Source organism: Electrona antarctica (genome assembly GCF_951216825.1).
Source record: "Electrona antarctica genome assembly, chromosome: 7".
Classification (NCBI taxonomy): Eukaryota; Metazoa; Chordata; class Actinopteri; order Myctophiformes; family Myctophidae; genus Electrona; species Electrona antarctica.
In genome coordinates, this window is record NC_136812.1 from 29,039,264 (window position 1) to 29,063,838 (window position 24,575).

At 42.6% G+C, this 24,575-nt stretch overlaps 1 protein-coding gene across 2 annotated transcripts in view; it reads right to left on the bottom strand.

Annotated features, from left to right (window-relative positions):
* Positions 1-20,573, bottom strand: part of ddah1 (dimethylarginine dimethylaminohydrolase 1) — an 82,520-nt gene extending 61,947 nt beyond the window's left edge. For both annotated transcript variants that reach the window (XR_013790310.1, XM_079504983.1), the window contains exon 1: positions 19,946-20,573. Coding sequence is in view for 1 of the 2 variants with exons in the window: in XM_079504983.1 (XP_079361109.1) it covers positions 19,946-20,239 (294 nt within the window). In the remaining variant the exon portion in view is untranslated. The remainder of the gene's footprint in view (positions 1-19,945) is intronic.
* Positions 20,574-24,575: the final 4,002 nt, after the last annotated feature.

The following is a 24,575-nucleotide window of genomic DNA, read 5'->3' on the forward strand; positions in this document are numbered from 1 at the left end:
TCACTCTGAGATTGTCCTCTATACTGAACTATTCGCCCAAAAAGTAAATAAACACAGTTACACAATGGAAAGGGCCTTATGTAACATATCATGCTGTGTCTGTGTACGATATCTCACCATTTTTACAGCATTGGCCCCCAAGCACTCCTCAACCTTCACCATCGCACATGATTCTGCTGAGCAGTATGTGGTGTTAACTTTTCCCATCTGAGCAAACATCACATCTGCTAGGGATTAGAAGATGATCCTAGTTAAATACCTGGGAATCTGACACACCTCTCTCTGAGTGCACAGTGCACACTGCACACAGGCTCTCTGTAAATGGAGGGAAAGGTGGTGGGGATGATAATGATCATGTCTCATGGGGTGTTAAGCCTAGTTCAGACCGCAATGTTTACTGACAACATTTGTAAGCAATCATTTCTTTCCTCTCTCTCTTTAATGTAGCCAATAATTGTTGGCTCTCTCCCAATTTAGTCGTTATGCCAATTAATTCCTCCCACTGCTTGCCATTGCTGTTTTACCATACGAGCTCACTTGCTAGTGATGAACTTCCACCAGGAAGATGTAGCGCCTCCACCTTACACGAGAGTACATGCAGTGACAAAGATTCACATCCCCGCCTGGCTTCCGTCTCCCGAACATGGCCAGTTATGTGCGCGCGCGCGCAGCGCGCACGCACGCACGCACGCACGCACGCACGCACGCACGCACGCACGCACGCACGCACGCACGCACGCACGCACGCACGCACGCACGCACGCACGCACGCACGCACGCACGCACGCACGCACGCACGCACGCACGCACGCACGCACGCACGCACGCACGCACGCACGCACGCACGCACGCACGCACGCACGCACGCACGCACGCACGCACGCACGCACGCACGCACACACACACACACACACACACACACACACACACACACACACACACACACACACACACACACACACACACACACACACACACACACACACACACACACACACACACACACACACACACACACACACACACACGGATGCAACTCATTGTGAGCTTTTAGATTATATTTTTGACACATGACAATTTAGACATAGCATAATAAAATCAAAATCAATCAATCCCCCAATCTATAATTGGCCCATAATTATTTCGCTCTGTGTACTACAAGCTCAGTGAGTCCCGGCCGTTGCAGCATGTTGCAAGCTTGTAAGTAAGCCTTGCCGAGCCATGAGGCCCATAGGGGCAACAGCCTATCTCCTGTTTCTGTAGCGTGAGGCAGCTTGATGTACAAGTACACCCCCTAGACATGATGTACAATATACCCCCAATATACCCCCAATATACCCCCAATATACCCCCAATCGTCACAGAATTGTTTTCCTATTATGACATGCCCAGAATAGGGACGCTACGGTTCATGTGGTTAACACAGCTGACCACAATTGAAAAAGTCAGGTCAGCCAGGTCAGATATAGTAGGTTATTGTGGGCCAGCAATGTTCAAAATTAATTCATTATAGAGGTGAGTGGAACCTGTAGAAGTTAAGGGATTAATGGGATGAAGTTATTGACACACTATGTTGATATGTGGGTCTAGCCACTCCGGCAAACTTTAGATGCCAATCAGGAGGATAGAATATGAAAAATCGGAAAGATCTGTAATGATCATATATGACTAATTTTGCGTGATGTTTGGACAAAATATGTAGGAGCAAAAACTGGCCTTCTGGTGGTGCTATAACAGGCTGATCAGAAAGTTTGGGAGCAGAGGTTCTGCTCTGGCACAGAGGGAGTGTGTGTGAACTGTGAACTGTGAACAGTTTCAGGACATTAGCTGTTCACAGAGGGACGGATGGACGGATAGACAGGGGGCAAAACATAGTCTCCATCAAGCCTTAGGGCTTTATGGTGTGTTTATCCTCTGTGATATTGTGTGCTGTTGTTATGGAAGTGCTGATGTGCTATATGTGCTATTTTATCAACAAATACATTCAATTCAACTAAATGTTCAAAGCTAAATTTACTAGGACTACAGTTTTGGTGTTGATGAATACATCTGTGCTGCTGGATAAGTGTGCCATCTTAAACAATACTAAAGGTTGTGGTTGAGGCCCTGACACACCCTGCCCAGTGTTAATCTGATTCATGCAACATTACTTTGGGCTTTTTGCCATAACAATAATACTAGTATGTACTAGTAATAATACTAGTCTTGTATGGCAACTTTGTATGACACTGTAGTGAAGACTAACCCACCTTGCAGCAAGGACAAGATTCACCTCAGTCAAAATAAATATGCACGATGTAATAGGCTTTAATTGAGAAATCAAATCAACAGGACAAATGAGTGTACACGACTACAAAATAAACATTTTGATGAGTATTCACAACTAGAATATATCATTAGCAGGAAAAATTACTTCACAAATAAGGGCCGTCCAAACAAAGCACTGAAACCATAACACTTATTATGTGAGCATCTAAACACAGATGTTTTCATTATAGTTGTGGTAAGTGGCCCATTAATGCACACATTGCCTGGGAAATCGTTCCCAAATTGCATTCAACGCTCAAAGTTCTGAAAGAGACTGAAGCTGTTACTGTTATCAGAGATTTCCCCCAATATTAAAGAATGGTACCAAGAGCTATTAAGATGGAATAAATCTCTTTAGTCGCATATCTCACTTATTTGGTCCATTGACCATATACAGTGAAAATGTGAACGAGCACATTTATCACACAATCAGAATGTGTGGATATATTTTGCACATGTTAAGCCAGTAATATTTGCTAAACTTGTATTGTGCACTTGAATATGACTTGTGAAGATCGAAGCCTGTGTTTTTTGTGTGTGTGATCCTTGGCGTGAGAACAGACTGTGAGTGGACATTACACCACACTGTGACAACCGAGGGCAGACAAGGGCAACAGTACAGCACCCACCCTACCCCCTCTCACACACACACACACACACACACACACACACACACACACACACACACACACACACACACACACACACACACACACACACACACACACACACACACACACACACACACACACACACACACACACACACACACACACACACACACACACACACACACACACACACACACACACCTGACAGTTCTAATGAATAAATCAACAAGACTTAACAGTGCTTGCGCACCCAACGGAAATGTGCACACGTGTGTGTGCGCGCACACGCACACGCACACACACACACACACACACACACACACACACACACACACACACACACACACACACACACACACACACACAGAGGGGAAGACCTCTTCTGCTGTCACAATGAGAACATTCTGTCACCAGGCTGAGACATTTCCTCCTGACTGCTGTGGAAACCAGACACCTGGGTCTCACTCTGCATGAACGTCACTCACGCTCACTGCACAAGCGCAAACACACACACACTTGAACGCGCAGACGCACGCGCGCGCACACTCACGCGCCAGGGGTCCTTGACATGAAAACGTTTGAGACTGCAGTCACTGCACTAAACTTCAGGTCAAACGCAGACCATGGTATATGCACAGTTAAGTAGGCCTACCTCTCTCAATGAAGTGAATGGAAGCAATCCAATCCAAGCTATATTCAGCTGTACTTCGACACTGCTAATTTAACCACCCTAGCATTTGTATTCAAGGGGAAACATTTGACCAAAATAGCTGATCTACAAGCTCACAATGCGTCAAATTGTAGATTGGCCTTTTCAGCTGAGAGATTTGGTGTAGAAGGAAAATAGATGGCTAGGGTTCGATCCCCGGCCAGATCATACCAAAGACTCAGAAAAATGAGACCCAGTGCCTCCCTGCTTGGCACTCAACATCAAGGGTTGGATTGGGGTAAATCCCTGCAACATACTAGCGTCATGTCCAGGGTGTGTACTTGTACATCTTTGCCCAGGGGGTGTACTTGTACATCAAGCCGCCTCACGCTACAGAAACAGGAGATATAGGCTCATGCATGCCCTATGGGCCTCATGGCTCGGCAAGGCTTACTTACACAGGAAACATACATAAGTATAATGTACATTAAGATTAGAGATTAGAGCTAAGATTCTCTGATAAAGAAACACTGACTCACTGTTCAATTTTGAACAATGTCGTCTATTATTCCATCATGATAAAAGACTGCTACAGGAACAGTAGAATCGAGCTGAATAACAAATTTAAAGAAAATGCTAATTTAGGACGGAAGCAATCTCAGTGAAACAAAATCAATCAGAGATGCTGCTTACCAAAGACCACAAAGTACGCCTATCCCATAAAACAAAGTTCATATGATGACAGAAAAGCCACGCTTTCTACCCACCATGATGGATGAGGCAAATATTGAGAGAAGGAAAGTGAATACGCAAATACACAATAACACATACATTTGTCAAACTTGGGAATTGTAATGAGCCCATGATTGGTGTATGTCATTGATTTGTCACAGAACTCTGAGTTCCCATTTATTTTCTGGTCAGATTCCTATAAATCTGTAACACTACAAAGGGTTTCAATTTGCTAGGGAAGGGAAGAACAGATAAGAATAAATAATCCACGCTAAAACAAGAAGACCATTGGTGAAGAAGTGATGATGGGGGTGAAGTATTAACTGTGTTCTCGTCAGAAAGACAATTATGAAACAATATTGGCTTGGTGTGCTTGAGTGTAAGAAGTGAGCAAAACACTCCTTTTTGCACGCCATGCATTAGCTTGTCCTGCCAGGATGGCATCCAAAAACAAAAACATGAAGTTGCCATGCGTGACTGAGAGAGAGAGAGAGAGAGAGAGAGAGAGAGAGAGAGGAGAGAGAGAGAGAGAGAGAGAGAGAGAGAGAGAGAGAGAGAGAGAGAGAGAGAGAGAGAGAGAGAGAGAGAGAGAGAGGGAGGGAGGGAGGGAGGGGAATGTAGGTATAGGTTCACGTCTACAGGTGCATATTTTCTTTTTTCTATGTGTGAAATGGGTGAGCCGTGTGTCTGTGTGAGTTTGTCCTTTTAACCAGCTTTAAATGAGTCACTTTGTTATGAGTTATATCCTGAATAACTGCAGGGGGTTTCAAAAGGCCAGTCTATTTTAAGCTATGTGTTGGAACGGATGTTGAGTTCATAGCAATGTGCAAAGTTGAACCCCGGGGGTCTGCTTCACGCTGGCTTAATCTTGGCATGTAAATACAAAACCAAACCCTGAAAGGAGTGGGAGTTGAAGGGGTGAAGAGTTTACAACACACTCAATGGGCTCCATTTTCGTTCGAGCTTTCTAAATACAGTATTTGGGGATTTAGCAGTGGGGAAGGGGTGTTCCCCCACTAAAGTTGGTATTTTGGTTACCTGCCTAAATCCCTAAAACACCTCCGTTACCCGTTACATTATGCATAGGTGTGGTTTGGGCGTTACAATAATTAAACCAATCACTGTGCCACATGCCATTGCCTTTAAGAGATCCCTTATCCGTTGCCCGTTATGCCCAGTGCCATTGCTTCATAGCCTTACGGTCTCCCATGGAAGAGTGATGCGTTGCTTGCCTTGAAGTCTCACTCAGAGGCGTATCTACAATAAGGCGAGGGCAGGCGTCCGCCTGTCCAAATCCATTTCTGGCCTGGCCAAAATCCATACAATGAGGAAAAAAAGAGGACAAAAACAAGACCTGAGAACTATTAATGGACAGCTGATTGGCCGTTGCGGTAGAGCGCGACCCTCAATCACCCATTGGAATGTAAATGCATGCCTTTCAGCCTTTGTATCCTACTCGTCTGGCAGGTATATCTCTTTGAAAACCTTTAGTTCTACGATTGTGCGCGGGGAGACGACAATATTAACACATCTTGCCTGTCCAAAACGTAATTCCTGGATACGCCACTGGTCTCACTTGTCCTGCAATCGCCTGCTGACGGCATAATAGATAGCGGGTGACGCTGGACCAAAATACCATTTAGGGACAGAGCAAGCTCCTATACTCTATATACATTTTCGGGCAGCGGCTGACTTGCGGGCCGCGTCGCGGGTAACGGCGGCGACGAAAATGGAGCCTTCAATGTCTGCAAAGAAAGCACCATGCTCAAAGGCAACCCATCTAGAAAAAGGCCTGAAATTACAGAAACACTATAGGAGTACAGTGGAGTATGCAATGAAACACGTCCAAAATCCACAGAATAATTTTCTAAATGAATGGACATTTATCTAAAATTAAGACGAAGATGAAGCAATGTTTCTATCCAGCAATAGTGCCATGTGGCCACACAACAGCTCCCGAGTCAATTCTACACTTGTACCAAAGATGGCAGTGCAATAACGCCAGTCTCCAGAGAAAATAGAGACTAAAGAGGTATTGTTATTGTTGTTGTTCACAGAGAGCAGAAAATAATGGCAAGCATTTAACGATAACAATCAGTAGAGTTGACAGACACAAGTGATATCTACGGCTACAGGACAGTGGACACAGAGGATTTGTTGGGGCTCTGTGTATATCCCTGAATCAATTGATGTTGACAGTTGCTATCAGTTGCTATGAGGGAGTAGAGAAAAGCAGAGGATGAGGACACAGAGGCAGGAGTTGAGGACGTGAGACAGGGAGTGAGGGAGAGAGAGTTAACTGATCAAGATAATTAGTTATTTGGCAACACCTGTGTGAAATACCAACGCTTTCATATAGCCTTTAGAATAAGCTTTTTCTTTTTTTTGTGGCCATCTACAGGCCAGCCATGTGTACTGCATCTTTATCTTGAAAACGAAGCAGTTTACCGGTCTCGAGTGGACGTTGTACATAATTAACATAACCGCAATGTAGACGCAGTAAAGTTTTATATCGTTCGCAAACTTAGGCGGGGAACAGCCCGCGACGTCCTCGTGTACCCGGCACATGAGTTTAAGGTCATTTATCTCAATTAGACCAGATTGATTTCTGCACTGCTTAGCGAAATGCAAATTGGCAGAAACGTGGTGTAGTGTAGTGTAAACACTGAAGTATGTGAGTTTTAGTGAGGGCCACTTGAGTATACTAATGCATGGCTAACACATCCACATGTCCCTCTGTGACTAATGCATGGCTAACACATCCACATGTCCCTCTGTGCCTGGAAGCTGTCTGTGCTACACTATTCACAACAGCTGTCTGTTCTATTCCATAGCAATATATTTGGCCAAAGTCTGAAATCCATTACACACACACACACACACACACACACACACACACACACACACACACACACACACACACACACACACACACACACACACACACACACACACACACACACACACACACACACACACACACACACACACACACACACACACACAGTCTCTGTATACTATAAACTCTGGCTCCTTGTGTCTATGAATCAAAGTTGCAATGAAAATGTATGTTGTGCCTGATCTATATCATCAGAATATATTGCAGGCAGCGGTAGCATCCTTGCACAGAACATAGTTTGCAGCAACAAACTCAACAAGATAAAATGTGATATTAGGCACTTAGGCACAAAATTGACATGAAGGCTGGTCTTAGGAATAATGATGCAATAAAACCAATGATGTGAACTTGTGATCACTTCACAAGGGGCGGCGGCTGTGGCTCAGGAGGTAGAGCAGGTCGTCCAATGATCCCTGGGTCGGTGGTTCGAATCCCGGCTCCTCCTGTCCACATATCGAAATGTCCTTGGGCAAGACACTGAACCCTACATTGCCTCCAATGAGTTGGTCGGTGTGAGCTTGCCACCATTGGTGTGTGAATGTGGGAAGTGAGGACGCTGGCGGCGTCTGTTCGCCACTTCACCTCCCAATGTATGAATGAATGAACCATTGTAAAGCGCTTTGAGCACTTGGAAAAGCGCTATAAAATGCAATTCATTATTATTATTACTTAACAAGACCATTGATGATTTAACAGCTTGCTTTTTTATGCAGAATGGCATAAACTGCAAAATAGTGTTCAGTCTAAGGACAACTTTAGTTTTTTTCAACCAAGGTTCATGTTTTAGGTTGTTATTAGAGAAAGTAAAAGATGAGTGTTAATTTCTTTTCATTTGCTGCTTTCTTTCATTTTAGGGATTTTAGCTGTTTTTGACAGGGGGTGGGGGCATTCGAGCATGGGGCTAAATATGTATTTTCTTTTTCCAAAATATTATGTTGATTTCTTCTTTTATTATTTATTGTAGTCCTAATAGACCCCAGGAAATTACATCTGGCCAAAGATCGCAGGATCTATACTGAATGTGAAGGAGGCCTACTGGGGGAGCCATACTGTGTGTCATAGGCTCAATATGTCAGTTTGACACATTCAGCAGATCTCGTGATCTTTTGTGGCCAGATATAATTTCTTGGGGTCTAGTAGGACTATAGCAAATAATAATAAAAATAACTTGCTATAAATTAAAAAAAAAAAAAAAAACATATTTAGCCCCATGCTCGAATGCCCCTGCCCCCTGACAAAAACAGCTAAAATCCTTAAAACGAAAGCAGCAAATGAAAAAAAATGAACACTCATCTTTTACTTTCTCCAATAACAACCTATAACATGAACCTTGGTTGAAAAAAACTAAAGATGTCCTTTAAGGTGAACAGGTAAACAAAAACGTATTTTGCACACAGTGTATGTTTTTGCACCTCAACAATAATTTTATGTTGTAAGATTTCAATTCAGCAGCCTGGTATGTATATCTGCCCCACCCCTTGTTTGACAGTTATCAGGTAAGCCCTCTACTCTCAAATGTGTGTGTTCTACACATCCCGTGTGCTCATGAGGTGCACATGCTGACAGACACAGGGCACACAATTTAGAGGTCTGGTCAATAGTTCCATTGTTCACCTTAACCACATGCCTAGTCTCCCTAGCATATCTACAAGCTCAAAACATGTTGCAACGTGATGCGTTGTGAGCTTGTAGATTGGCCATTTCTGGCAAAGAGATTTGCTATAGGGAATAAAACCAATGAGGGATGCACATTATTGAGATTTTGTCCGATATCCGTTTATTTGCATGGTCAAATAGATGTATAATACCGACATGTATTACATGTTTCCAGAAGGGTTTACCTTACACTTATGCTCGCGAAACTTGTCAATATGGTAGAGGGCTATGCCAAACGGTGAGGACGCGAAGCCCACGACCATTAGCCAAAGGGTGGCGCTATAGCACTCAATTGAAAATGCAAATTTGAACAGGCATAGCTCATAAACAGTTTGACCGTCAGCAATAAAACTTCGATACACATATGCGTCTCCTCATGAACAACTTCCGTGTTCTAACTTTTGACTCCTGACCTTTAGTTCTCCCACCATTTTGAATTATATGAAAAACAGTTCAAATTGATCTCCTCACACACACACACACACACACACAGAGACTCAGGTGCATTTATAGATAGATAGATGGTAGAGGGTCATGCCAAATATAGCGCTGAAACCAGTCTTACTCCAATTGGCCAAAGGGGGGCGCTATAGCAATTTTGAAAAAGCAGAAACGGAACGCGGCTTCTATCCGAAGCTTGATAGGAAATATCGGCTCCGACTGAAAAGAGCTTCTTGACTGTACTCTGTGCTCCCTCTCCCTCTGAATTGAGCTGCAACTTTTCCCAACCCCGGCCTGGCTGGGTCGCTTCCTGTCTTCCCCTGCTCGGGACTCACATACCAGAACCAGACGTTCACACACCCCCGGTGACGGCTGAGCATGACCCGGTCATCCTGCCAAGCTGAGAGGAGTTTCTGTTCGCAAGTGGCCCGCAGCTGTCTAGCAGTGTACAGCACTGGGCTGGCGATGGGTGAATGAATATGGGCAGTGGTGGAAAGCAAATAAATACATTTACTCAAGAATGTTGAGGTACTTTTACTTTACTTACAAATGTAACTTTTTACTCCACTACAATAGCTTTAGTTACTTATTACAAAACATACATTAACCAATTAGTTTATACTTTGTCTACTCGAAAATAGCCAATCTACAAGCTCACAACGCGTCACATTGCGTTCTGACTCCTATTGCGAGCTTGTAGATCGGTTATTTTCGAAAGACTTTAACACATTTTGAAAGATCGTACTATTACTTTGATACTTTAAATATATTTTGATGTCAATACTTTCATACTTTTTTTTATTATTGTCCTACAGTATTGCTACTTTTACAGTACATCTTCCACCATTCAATAAGGGTGAACTGAGGGCTAATAGAGTGCAGGGTCCAAGGTCACCATGGGTGGAAAAGAGGTTTGTTCTGTGTCCACACTGAGCTCTCTCTCTTAGCGCTACCCTTGCCAGCACACATGGGACACAGAAGGTTGCAAACGCGTGTCGCCTTTAGCCTGATTTATACTTTGTCGTACAACAGTGTTGCATGCCACAAATGCCTCTATGCACGTCCATGACTGATACGTACTACTAAATTATCTCACTTTCACATGGTATAGAAATACTTTTATTTTGACCATGAACCTTATTTATATTTTTGCCTTTGTTATCTGACACTTTTGCACATTTGTGATGTGACAATGAATGCAGTGTAGTTGATGATGGAGAAGAGGAAACAAGTTTGAAACAAAAATGACCGATGTGTTTATTTTGGCGCTTCTTACATTTTCTGTGGCACCCTGCATGAAGAAAAATGAGAGGATGGAAAGAGGAAGGAACGCTGCAATGGAATGAGCGTGCATGTGAGACTCAGGAGTCAGACAGGTAAACAAGGGCAGGTTAAAAGTGGCAGGAATGTGACAGGCAGTTGGGGAAGGCACGCTGACCTGATCCCACATGTAACCGGCGGGCTCAGGGCTCCCCTCCTCTTCACATGAGGATGTCACCTCTCCCAAGGGAAACCAGGTCAGTTTGGTGAAGGAAGTCATGGAGGAGTGGGGAGGAATGGCAAGGAATATATGTGCATCTGCAGCTTGTCTAGTCAAAACAGGGCTTCTGTGCTGTCTGCTATTAGTTTGGGGTCAGCCCCACAGGCATGACCGGAAAGGGGCCCGCACGGACACATAAACTTAAACGGCTGAGCCTAAATATTACGTCTGTAAAACGTGACCTAAATATTGTGTCTGTGGAACAGAAATTTCCATTCCATTCCAGAAAAGTCCAGACTTAAATTGGCACGTTACATGAGTAATGCCCTTGTTATTACCACTGATAATACCTGATCATACCGCTTTTCATACAAGATGTTTTAGAAGTACATGATTTTACAGTAGGCCTACTCAAGATCTGATCTGATTAAGCAAAATGCGAAATGCATAGTTTGCTACTTGTTTTAATCTGATTATACAACAGTGTCAATCCTAGTATCCAGTGTGTACACTAGGATTTACATCATGCTAAATACCTCATAGATTGAAGCAGTCCAGCATTCACTTAAATTCTTTTTTAGATCTTTCATTGTTTGGTGCAGCAGCAGTGTTGCATTGGTCATTTCACCCACTACCACGCCGTCACCCCAAAGATCAAATCACCAATGCAACACTGCGCAGAAGCGATTGCCTCATGCCTCAGGCTAGATATCTGAATGAAATAGAGCATCTTATCTGCTGTACGTAATTGCTTGTGCTCCACTGAGAAGGGTGAAAAGTGCCAGAGGTGCAGGATGTGATTGATTTTAAAGAGTCATAAGACTCCATCAGCCTTCTGATAAACACTTTCAAAAACATGAAATGGAGCCAGGCTACATAAACTAGATTACCAGACTCTGGGAAACTTACTGCATGTTGGATGTGATGGTAATGTTGGTCCGTCTGTCAACAGATATCTTGAAAAATACTTTTTGAATTAGCTGTGCAGCTTCGTGCCCCACAAAGGACGGACCCCCACTGATTTTGGTGGCCCCATGGCCTTTCCTCAAGTGCCACCCTTAACCCATTCTGGGCGGGAATCCCTTTTGGTGTTAGCATTATGTTATGCTTTAGCTATTGAAAAATAGCAGATCTACAAGCTCATAGCGCGCCACTCGGAAACATAGCTTTTTCAGAAAACTGTCAGGATGTAGAAGACATTTTTAGAATCTGATCTCAGGTCAAAATGGGTTAAGCCACAATGTCCATTGGCACACAACATATCACAAAGTCTAATGGTCAGATTGACATTGAGACTTGCACATCAAGTCTCAATGTCTAGCACGTCATGCTACCCAGAGGAGTAACATCATGCTAACAGAGGAGTAATGACCTGTAACTTCACCAATTTCAACCTCAGTCCAAGACATCTCATAATCTAATAATACCGCAGGATACACACTAATGATTTATTTTGGTGACCCATGTGGACATTCCTCTAGTGTAAGGAGCAGTACTGCCTCTAATGTCTGCTTGCAAGGCTGTTAGACACTTTCAGACCTATCGTCCGACCGGCACAAGATGCTGCAAAGGGGCAGCGCAATTATCAATGCTATCTTTCGACTGAATAGCTACAGTAAGGTCGTCATCAATATCCAAATGTGGCTCCATGGGTGCACAAAGCGGATTCCCGCTGCATCTGTTATGCTTTAATATGTAGATTAAAAACTATTCATTGCTTAATCAATTATTGTAAGCTATTTTAGCGAATAGATCGTTCTTCTTGACATTTTGACAATAATAAAATAACCAATAATAACAACAATAACCTCAATAGTGGGTGTGTTCCATTTAGGTGTTTGTTTACCCCTAAAACATGTTCATCAGTTAGTATGATTATACTAGGAGTAAGATTTTTTTTAAAGTGTACAGAAAGTGTTAAAATTATGTTTTTACGTGAGGTGATCCATCTGAACTGAAGCAGCACCCACAGCTGTTGTTGTATGATAAAGGGGGAGGGGGGATATTAGTAAAGGACCTGGCTAAGATATGTATGAACTTCATTTAGGAGAGAATATCTCAACTATTCTTGGCTAATATGACCCCCGCAAACAACTTGGGAACTGTGAATAATTCTCTATCCAGGGCGAAATACCCGAAAATGACCACGCCCTTTTTAAAATGACCACTACTTCAAACATGACTCTATCTTCTAAACCGTTGCAGCAGCTACAGATTTTCTGAGGTGCTCAAAATGTTCAGAATACTCATGTTTGTTGAATCTGTGCCCAAGCCAGCAACCCTCCGGGTCATCATAGTGGCCAAATCCAATATGGCCGCCAGTCTGCCACATGAAAAAGGTTTTATCTACAACTTTTGAACCACATGAGCTATGAATGCAAACGTGGTGTCTAAATCATGTTTTTTGACAATTAGAAACATTTTGGAATGATCATCCTTATGACTGGGTGTGGCTGAACCTCTATTTTGCATATTTCAAAGATGGCGACTATCTGACAATTTGTTTTACTTACTTTTACTTTGTCATTTTTTGCAAACTTGGTGTCTATTTTGTGCTTTTTGAGCATTAGAAACACATTGGAATGCTCATATTTATGATTAAATCCCTCTAGAGCACCCCGATTTGCTTATTACAAATACTGTATGGCATATATCAAAAATGTTACGTTTCATCCAGATGTGAGTGTAGAGTTGATCAAATTGGAGAAAAGAAACAACCTGTATACATATGTAATTTATTGAAAAAATAATAGCATGATAAGAACATAATAATAATAGCATAATATATTATGCTGAACATTAGTCAAAGGTGTATCGAATTTTAACAGTAGGCCTTTGTTTAAATTAGACATGGCAACATACCATCAATAATATAATATATACATGACACACACACACACACACACACACACACGCTCCGTCCTTTTGATTCCTCACGGAGAAGACTTTTTTGTCCTGATCATACAACTTCTATATATCGAGGAGGTGCAAAGGATTCTAGCATTGCATTTTCATGACTCAGTGGAGGAGGATGGTGCAAGCTTTACTGGCATCTACAAGATGAGTCCAGTAAGGTTCCCAAGTCTTAGCCGTGGAGTCAGTGACCAGCCCAATGTACTGAAACTTTGGGATGTAGTGGCCTTTAGACAAGCTGAACCAATGTAGATTGGGTAAGAGGAAGGAACTTGCTACCATTGGTTTGACCAACATCAGCCTTCCCTGACTATGGGAAAAGGAGTGCAGGAGTGCATCTCACATAAACCCTGGTCACTCTCACATTGGAGCCTGAAAAGATCAACTCCGATGTCCAAAGATTGGCCAGAATATGTAGGCAAGTGTGTTTGTCTTATTATGTAACGCCAGTGCCGCAATTCTAAAGCCCCCTCAGGTACAAAAAGTGTGGGCACCCCTGTCCTAGAGGGACTGGGAAAGCCACTGTATGGCTTCATCTACTTTGCTATGGCTACAGCTCTTGCTGTATATGACGATGACCATACGCCAATCTTTGGACATGGAAATTCTGCACTCCTTTTCACATAGTCAGGGAAGGCTGATCTTGGTCAAACAAATGGTAGCAAGTCCCTTGAGAACCTTCCTCCTACCCAAGCTACATTGATCCAGCAGCCAGCTTGTCAAAAGGCCACTACATACCAAATTCCAGTACATTGGGCTGGTCACTGACTCCATGACTGATTTGGGAACTTTAGTGGACCCATCTTGTAGATACCAGCCAGTAAAGCGAGGCTGAGGCTGCAACAGATGTAGGCCTATTGGACACAAAGAAAATTATGCAAAGCTGGAATCCTTTGCACCTCGATATATAGGTATCGATAAGTTGTACGATCAGGACAAAAAAGGGCTCCTTTAGAGGAATCTAAATGAGGGAGCGTGTGTGTGTGTGTGTGTGTGTGTGTGTGTGTGTGTGTGTGTGTGTGTGTGTGTGTGTGTGTGTGTGTGTGTGTGTGCTTGCGCGTGTTTCCAATTTAAACATACTGTTCAAGTTTGATACCTTTGACTAATGCTCAGCATAAATTATTAAGCTATTATTATGCTCTTAGCTCTTATGCTATTATTCTCTTGTTTCAATAAAATGACATCTGTAGTGTACACATGTATGTTTTAGACATAGTCGCACTGTGGAAAAGACAGGAAGCAGAGCTGGAGGTAACAGAGACTAAAATGTTGAGGTTCTCTCTGGGAGTAACAAGGATGGATAGGATCATGAATTTAGAGGGGCAAGTGCTCAAGTGAAAAAAGGGCAACTTGTGCAGCGTGTGGAACCAGCCGGTTGCTTAATAGTGTGAGATTTATAGATTTTGGGGCATAAATAATATATTAGAAGCGTTTTATCAAGAATTGATCAATGTCACCATGGTCCACATACTGTACAGTGTACACTGTACAAAAAAAAAATAATCAAAAAGGCACATTGCTGTCCAGAGGGCAAAGGGCAGGTGCGCCTCTAGCACCACCTAGTGTCTATCTGTGCACGCCACTGCTGCCCCCGCCACTATACAGCCCACCCTCAGAAGCTGGCCTTTTTGACTTAGGACCGGAGACGAGGGCACGGCTGCATGACATGACACTGAGTTGGCCATCTGATGATACACGAAAGAAGTGGTGTATTTCGATTGGGCCTTTTGACTCAAAGGCTTTCAGCTGTCAGGAACCAAAAATAAAAGCATGGACAGCTCCTTTACAGTTAATGTCATGGTTGCACGCACACACGCACACGCACACACGCACACGCACACGCACGCACGCGCACACACACACACACACACACACACACACACACACACACACACACACACACACACACACACACACACACACACACACACACACACACACACACACACACACACACACACACACACACACACACACACACACACACAAAACGCAATTCAAACAAACATGGGGGGCAGGGAAACAAATCTAAATTCTATGATGAGCATCATGAAGGTCATGAAGGTACTGAAAGACCCACCCACCTCAGACATCGGCAACATTATGAAAATTACAAAAATATTGTTGTCCGGGTGAAAATCACCCGGGTTTAGTGTTCTAGGCCGCAAAGGAAGCGCACCACCACTACCACTCCCACTCTAAAGCTTTGAAAATACCTAACCCCGATAATAGCGGTCACAAGGCTTCACCTACACTGTAAAATCGTCATGTTCATTCAACTCTAGCAGTATACAAATGGAATTTGGTTCCATTTGTAAACTCTCCAGAGTTAATTTAACAATAAGGATTTGCCACGACTATCAAAGTATTGCAATTTGCTACTTCTCTTTCAGCTACACTCTCCATGCCCTTCTAGCTGCTGAGATACAGAGCTCAATGCAATGACAAATTGACACGTTATCAGTGTTTAATAGGTAGATAAGGACTTCTGAGAGGAACATTCTTCTCATGCCTCACCCAAAGCTATTACTCTCTTTGACTGGACTTTAACTGATTGGACTTTAATGCTCAGTATACTCATCCCAGTCCCACTGATAAGTTATAGTATAGGCTTTGTTTGACTAATAGCCAATGTCCTCTACGTGTTTCTGCCCTTAGCCAACCTTACTTACACAGCCAATTGCCAAAGTGATTTATCAAGCTAAAACATGTGCGTGAGCCAGTATGGCACAATGAAAGCCTGCTAATGTCAAGAAAGTAAACGGAACCAGTGCCTGGACACTGCCAGTTGTCTCTGTTGTTTTACATATAGGCTAGATTTAGCACAATGTTAATTTAACTGGACCTCAGAGTCTATGGAAGATTAACAACAAATTCCCTGAACAGGAAATCAATGGCTCAACAAATTGCTGCTAGAGTTAACAGGCTTATGCCGGATTTATACTTTGTCGTACGATGATGTCCCATGCTGAAAATAGCCAATCTATACAAATAAGAGCTCTATAAGCTCACAATCCATCACGGATGACACATTGTGAGCTTATAGATCTGCTATTTTGGGATCACGACACCTTTGTACGACTGAGCATAAATTGGGCATTAGACAGAGACAGTTAGGCTTGTCAGTCTAATGCAATCCACGTTAACCTTATTATTTCCTCCTGAATTACATTGAAATCACTTCCTCCCTGGAAATCGGAATACTTGGGCACATCTTTTGAGAGGATTAGCACATTAACAGTCTGCTTCAGTCATGCGTTTGATTTCGTGATGACTCAGTTACAGTCAGTTAGTATTTCAGTGCTTGGGGTAACAGCCATACATTGGATGCTCTAGTCTACAGTCTGAATGTTTTTCATTTCAAGGACCTCTAGTTTGAAATGAATTATGCCACGGACGCCCATTTGATCTGACGTTTTCTTTTTTATCTCTGGGATCTCAATCTACACTGTACAATCCTGTGTGGCTCTGTGTACTTTTACCTCTGAGAGTGTACAAACAGAACCAAATGGATCCGTCGTTCCATTTGTACAATATTTTCAGTTACAGATCTGTCATAGTAAATTTGGTTCCTATCAAAATATATAACTTTGTAAAACACTCACTTCAAGTACTATACATTAGTCTAAAGTACAAGTCTACATACAAGTTGAAACAGTGTATTTGAACATCTCAAAAATCACTTTAAAGGGAACTTCTAATGAAAGATATAATGTATTCATTTTTGGCATTGAATCTGGTACTACAACTAGAACTCTGTTATTGTAAATGGATAACAAGTAGCCTAGCAGACTGACTAGGCGTCACAGTTGTTGTCACGAGTCATTACTACACAGTAAAATCTGCAACATTAATTTGACGCAAAGTGTATAAAAAAGGACCCATAAAGTTTCATTTTACACTCTCAAGAGTTAAAATGATTGTCTGTGAATGTATAATGATTTTGCTGTGCATGTAGTCACAAACATGTCTAACATTGTTCTCTGACAATGAATACCATGACTGTAGCAGATCATTTACTATATGCTCTCAGTAGGACAAATCAAATTAATTCATATCACATTGTAAAACAAATTATATATTCATGGCTGTCAGACTGAATAAATGGTTTTGCAATAAATTCATGAAATTACCAGTAGATTGCAGCAATAGCTGCCTGCAAATTAATAGTATAGGTCAATGTCTGTGGTTTTTAAAAGCTCATACACTATACTTGTTTTCGATTTGTAATTGTTGATGCTGATGGCTTCATGGGTAACCAGAAATCAAAGGTCAGTTGATCAAAAGTCAACGGCTGTGTCCTCACTCAGCAAACAAAGTGGCTATAGATTGCATAATACAGCCTACTAATCCTTACTCCCTTACCTTATAAATTCACACTTTGTTGGGAGTGCTTTTCAAGGAAGAACTTCAGTCTGGAGTACACAATAATACCTTGCATTTAAACAAATAATATTTCCTCAATTTAAAAGGATTTTTATGCCACAGCTTAATGGAACAGTGATTCACATTACCACCACTAGACATATTTAGAATTCACTCCATGTAGTCAATAATGAGTAGTGGAAGGCTTATGTTCAACCTCTGAATGCTGAGTGGTAGGAGAAAATAATAACAGTACCAGTAACAACTAACAAGTGATTAGTTGCCAATTGAGATAAAGAACAGCTTTGGATCCTCAACCTTTATTGCGTTGCTACACTGAATTTAATTGATTCGAATTTTCATGGGTGACAATAATCGTACACCACATGGGTTGAAGCGTTTTGAACAAAACAAATTGAAATTCTTTGGGATAATGTGAACAACATGTTTATTCTTTCACTGCCATTAGAATAATCGCACAAAAAAACCTAAATTGCACACATATAGGGCACTATCGGTGACCATTGCTCTGATCCGCCTAACATGGGTCTGGATTTGAAGGCAGCATGGAAAGGAGGGTCATTCATTCATTATGATGTATCAACAATTTGGTCTGACTATCTTATGAGATACATAAGTTGTAAGTCTATGTCCTATAGGCCTAGTGATCATTGCATACTTCATTATTCACTTCACTGAAAAGTGTAAGTGCATGCTTGCACTTTTTAAATGTGCCCGCATTTTGCTCAAATCTTCAAGTCCAAACTAAGACTTTCCTGTAGGCTACTCAGTTTCAGCGCAGTACAGATCCCCTAATGTTAGCTGGGTGTAATGTGTGATCAAAATTAATGTATTTCTGTGAATAATAATATTCCTACTCCTAGCTCCATAATCTGATTAAATGACAGCTGTCTGTGTTGTTGATGGAAGCGCCAGGATTTCTGATCAATATCTTAGCCACATGGGGACCATTAGCAGCCCTGGGCCCAGTGAGACTGACTGATGTGAAATGACAGCCGCTTTCACAGAAGCTACCCTACCATCACATTCATTATGTATGTCTCTTTCTCTAAGAGACAATGCTACCGCCTAATTATCCTATACAACCAAAACTGCATGCACCAGAATTGTCTATAAAGTCCTAATTTTCTATGAAGTCTGTCCGGGAGTGACAGTCTGTCAGCTCAAGTAAGCATATTAATTATGGAAATGCATTGTTCCATAGATAAGTCAAATAAGAGGAATAGTGGTGGTATACAACCCTGAACTGAAGAGCAGGTGCTGTCATGGTTCCTGAATAGCCATTAACTGGTTATTCAGCATTACTGTAAAAGACTGGGATAACAATTCAAACAAGTGTGTTATTCATAAGCAGTTCCATGTTAAGTGACAGTGACAGCTGCTGACCGGAGCATACTGTACATGTACAAGATCAATGTACAAGATAAAACTTGCCTATTAAGTAGAAGATATGATAGACGATAGAAAAACATCTATGATCTTTGAACTGCAGACTGATAACGTGTTGTGCGAGTCTGCGGGACAAGTTTAGGTCAGATTTTCACCAGGACATGGGCGCTGATGATGCTTTTAAAATAGTCTCGCACCCAACTTGGATGATCCAAGTGACTATAGGCAACTGGGCGTCTTTCATAGGGCGTTGCCTGATGCCATAATCACCACATCCACATCCCTTTGTATAGGCAAGCCCTTGGTTACATTATGATCCCATGATGGCACAGCTGGTGCCAGTAACAACACGCGTCACGCTAAACATTAGCAAGCAGGTCAGGCAGCAAAGGGGAGAAGGCAAACACCACACATCAAACTTTTATGTGGTCCTAACTCCTAATGTCCTGCGCTTCTCTCTAAACATGTTTCAAGACATTTACCTCTTTCCTCCTGCTCTCTGCTCCGGGTCTCGTAATGAGCGCGGTGTCACCGCAAACCACGGCGGCATCCTCCACAAACACACAATCTGGAAGAGACTCATCCGCGGCGAGCTCAATCACCTCCAGTCCGAGTTTATGCCTCAGCACCGACACGTACGCTTCATGCTCCTTCTGCGCGCCTGTCAGGTCCACGTCCAAGCTGTCCGTCCTCAGCGCCTCTTTGGCGAGGGACGCGGGGATACCCCGAACGACGGCGTGGGTGAAATTGCCAAAGCCTGCCATTAAACCAGCCATGTTTTCACACCAACCTCAAAACTAAAGAAAACAACAAATGAATGAGAATAACCGCCGTTAGTTAACCCGATACTCGCTTGCTTTGTTTGCGCTCCCCACGTGTTGTTTTTTTTTCTTTATTCTTCTTTATTTACAGTGGCGTGCTAAACTGTCAGCCACACTCCAGTCTCCAGGCAAAGCGACAGCGTTCTGATGACGCGCGTCGACTATCATCATCACGTGTATGAAATGTATCAGTTCCCAGTGAAGCGCTCCTCCGCAGGCAGGCAGCCCAACAAGTGACAGTCCGCCCTGGCTCGTAAACAGGGGAGGCAGCCCCGTGAATCTCTGCTACAGCATGGCAGGTCTCAGAGCCTGGGGACTGGAGGTGTTAGTTACTGTGTGTGTGGGGTGCCAGCATGGCCAGGCCAGCTACTGTACGTACAGTTCACACTATAACATGAAACACAACCACAATTAACGTTATTAGCGTTACATGCTGGGCGAGTGCGCTGTTAACGGGGTCTATGGCATCAAACAACACTTTGGACTCAAGAGTATGAGGAAGATATGGGAGAACATAGGAGTAGGTCTACACATTACAACTACAAGTCATTTTTTATGACTTGGCTTGTGAGGCCATAACAAAGAGCAACACACTGCTGTGCTGTTTAAAAGTGCACAAAACAAAACAATATAACCTACCTAAAAAACAAAAAATCACACCCGTGTGAAGTGATATAGGGGCGCTAATATAAGTCTAACTCATGTTGATTATAGGTGATGTATGGTGATGTAAAACAAACTGTGCCAACACAAACATTAACGCCATTAACAATAAAGAGACAATATGATGTAAGGCACATTTTGACATCATTTTCCCTTCATTGTCAATGGCGTTTACAAAACAAACATTGAACTAAATACAAACGTTAAACTATAGAAGGGGCTAGCGCCCCTCAAAAACACTACTGCCCAACTCAATAACAAAACAAGAAAATATTACTGGGCCCCTATAGAGCGTCGCAGTCCCGCCTCCTACCCTGGACCAGGAAATGAAACCCAATGCATTTTCCTCATAGACATTTTTTAAAGTATTTATTTAAAGACGGTTACGCCGCGGACAAAGCCAACTCGAGTCGTGACAACTCAACACAAACAATATTTTGGACCAAACAAATAATTAGAAAGAAGAAAAAAACGGCAGGTAACAACACTTTTTTTGTTGTTTTTCTTCTTTGTAATTATTTGTTTGGTCCAAAATATTGTTTGTGTTGTCATGAGTTGTCACGACTCGAGTTGGCTTTGTCCGCGGCGTAACCGTCTTTAAATAAATACTTTAAGAAATGTCTATGAGAATAATGCATTGGGTTTCATTTCCTGGTCCAGGGTAGGAGGCGGGACTGCGACGCTCTATAGGATCAACCAAGGTCAGGCCAAGGCCACCCCAAGAAGTGTCCCACACAGGGGGCCCCACTTTATGCACAGTAACACAGGTGAACACGTTTACCAATCAAACTCACAGCAACCTACTGCTTGTACTCAGTTATATCACGCTGCTTGTAGGCTACTGATTCTACTGAACAGAACACTCTCAGTATGACAAAGATGGGAGACCACATACAAAATTACCAAATAAAACTGATATATATAGTTTTCCTTTGCTCTGAGTTTAACCACTCCAGACAGCTTTGTGTGTCCCTGGTCTGTCCCCATGGCTGGCTGGCTGGCTGGCTGTGTCCGAGTACGAAAATATTGTTTGTTTGTTTTCACCACCAAGTGTCACTGTTGCGCACTGTTTCAGACGTACACACGTACGCACACACGCACATATGCATGCACGCACACACACACACACACACACACACACACACACACACACACACACACACACACACACACACACACACACACACACACACACACACACACACATTAACTGTATAGATGCTTTTGGGTGTGACAGTACAGTAGTGACAGTACAGTACAGTAGAGGGACCCCCTGGGGACCCCCACACGGTAACTCTGCATGTCATTTCTCAACCGTTTCGGATGCGGGCCGGCTCGCCGGAACCGGGCCGGCACCCTGGGAGCGTTCCTGCATGGGTCTGGAACTTCCGGGGACCCCCACACGGAGTTGGACCACATACTTCACATGGGTGTGAATTTTTGGAGTCTATAGGCTAAGCATGTGCTTAAGTGATACAGAACTGTTGATTTGTGAATATGGACACAAAGTGTGCAACAACATCTCTCCATGGTGCCTGCCTACCATCTGAAAGGAAGGCCCAGCAGAGCTCTCTGAATGGATGGAATGTTTCTTTAGACATCAGAAGCACAGTCTTCCTGCACACCCCAGGACCTCAACGTTTGTCTTTTCTTATTCCAGATTCACTCAATTATCCATGACTGGTCTAAACATTCCGGAACATTCCAGGAGCCCCACATTCCACTTTCCACTCCAGCCATCATGAGCCATGCAGGAGGAGAACCTCCTGCCCCCCCACCCACCCCAGACTTCTTTCCATCACTCGATATTGTCGATGGATGTCTGGGTCTGGCCCAGATAGCAGAATCTCTCTCCATGTTGAAGAATGTGGCTTAGTTTAGAATAGATGAAGGAAAGCCTTCATATAGGTACACCTGGTTGGTATACATTCTGGAATGAGTGAAAACAGTGCATGCAGGTTTAGCCTATAGTGCAAAGCAAAGATCTAAATAATGGGACTGTTACAGTTAGTATAGGCTACATTATTGTATAATGTAGCCTATAACCCATTATCTATGTACACAGCAGAGTAGGCTATATAGCATATTTGCACCATATTCCACCTAACTCAATTAGATATACAGTGGCTCATAATCTTTTCATGAATGTTAATTTAAAACATTCCCTATAGTTGAGCTAGGAAATAACTGTTAATATTATTTTTAACAGAACCCTCACATTTTCATATTCATTATGAAATTTATATTTTGTTTAACCCTGTGTGGCAAAATAACTTGCTTATGTCTAAAATATGTATAGCCTATATCATCGCCTTGTAAGCTTTAGCCTAAATGTGTCATTTCAATTTCATAAAGTGAAATTATCTTTCAGATGTTGCAAACATGTACACACACACACACACACACACACACACACACACACACACACACACACAGACACACACGCACGCACGCACACACGCACCGTCGCACGCACATCATATTATGCTGACAGAACCATATGCGCCAGGACGCACGGTGGACGATTAAAGAATGGATGGACCGGACGTGAGCGCAGGACAAAAGTTTAGCTCTGATATGATTTACTCAACAACATAAGTAAACATATATGCTTGAATGGCCAGACAATAAACCATATGCACGGTGCACCCTGCAGTCGACTGTCGAGCAGACACACCCCCTCTCCAAACATACAAGGATGCACACTATCATCATTCATCTGTCAGACTTTCTATCAAGATAATCCCCCCCAAAATAGTACACAAACAACGAATATTTAGTAGCCTAGCCTGCCTGTTATATTAATCGACATCTGGATAATCATATTGTCACGGTCAGATCAAAATAAGTAATTTCAGACTAATCATCTTTGGTGAAGCCATGCATCCTTTGCATATCACCATCTAGTGCCTTGGTATGGAAGTATGACACTATGTCAGACACAAATAAAAACAACATGCTAAGAGAATAACATGCAGGACTTAATGAGTTATAGTGCTTAACAATAACGAACGACCAAAATGATTCTATACTTAACGATAAGCGAAACCGAACGATTGTATAATTCATGCACCAAATTATAAGGGGTAGGCTATAATATAGGCTACCATAAAGCAAAAATAAATACTTTTACAACTCACCGAAGTAGCACTCTGCGATCTTGACAACCATGTCCGTTAGTTGGGCTATTGTTCTGCGCTTTCTCGTGCCTATCGTAAGACAAAGTTGCAACAAGGGCACGCAGTTATGTCCAGTCCTCGTATAAACCTCAAGGAATATAAACAAACAAAAATCTACCATGCTCAGTGTCATTCGTTCGCATTGGTTCGTATAGGCATCTCGTTATAGTCTTTGGTCAAAATCAAAACTTCGACAAAACAGAATAATTTCAAACTTCGGTGGAATGTGACTTATTTGAGACCCCGATGAATCGTAGACTAGGCTAGACCAAGTATTTTTCTCCCCCCCCAAACCAACATCTCCTGTGGAAAATTGGATACTAGATCCATTTTTCCCCGAAGCGTGATGGACAGATTGCGTGAAAAGTAAATTAACTCAAGGAATGCAAAGGAATTTCCTGCATGAAGAACATATTTAACAACCCTTAAGCTGTCAGGAATGCTTTGTG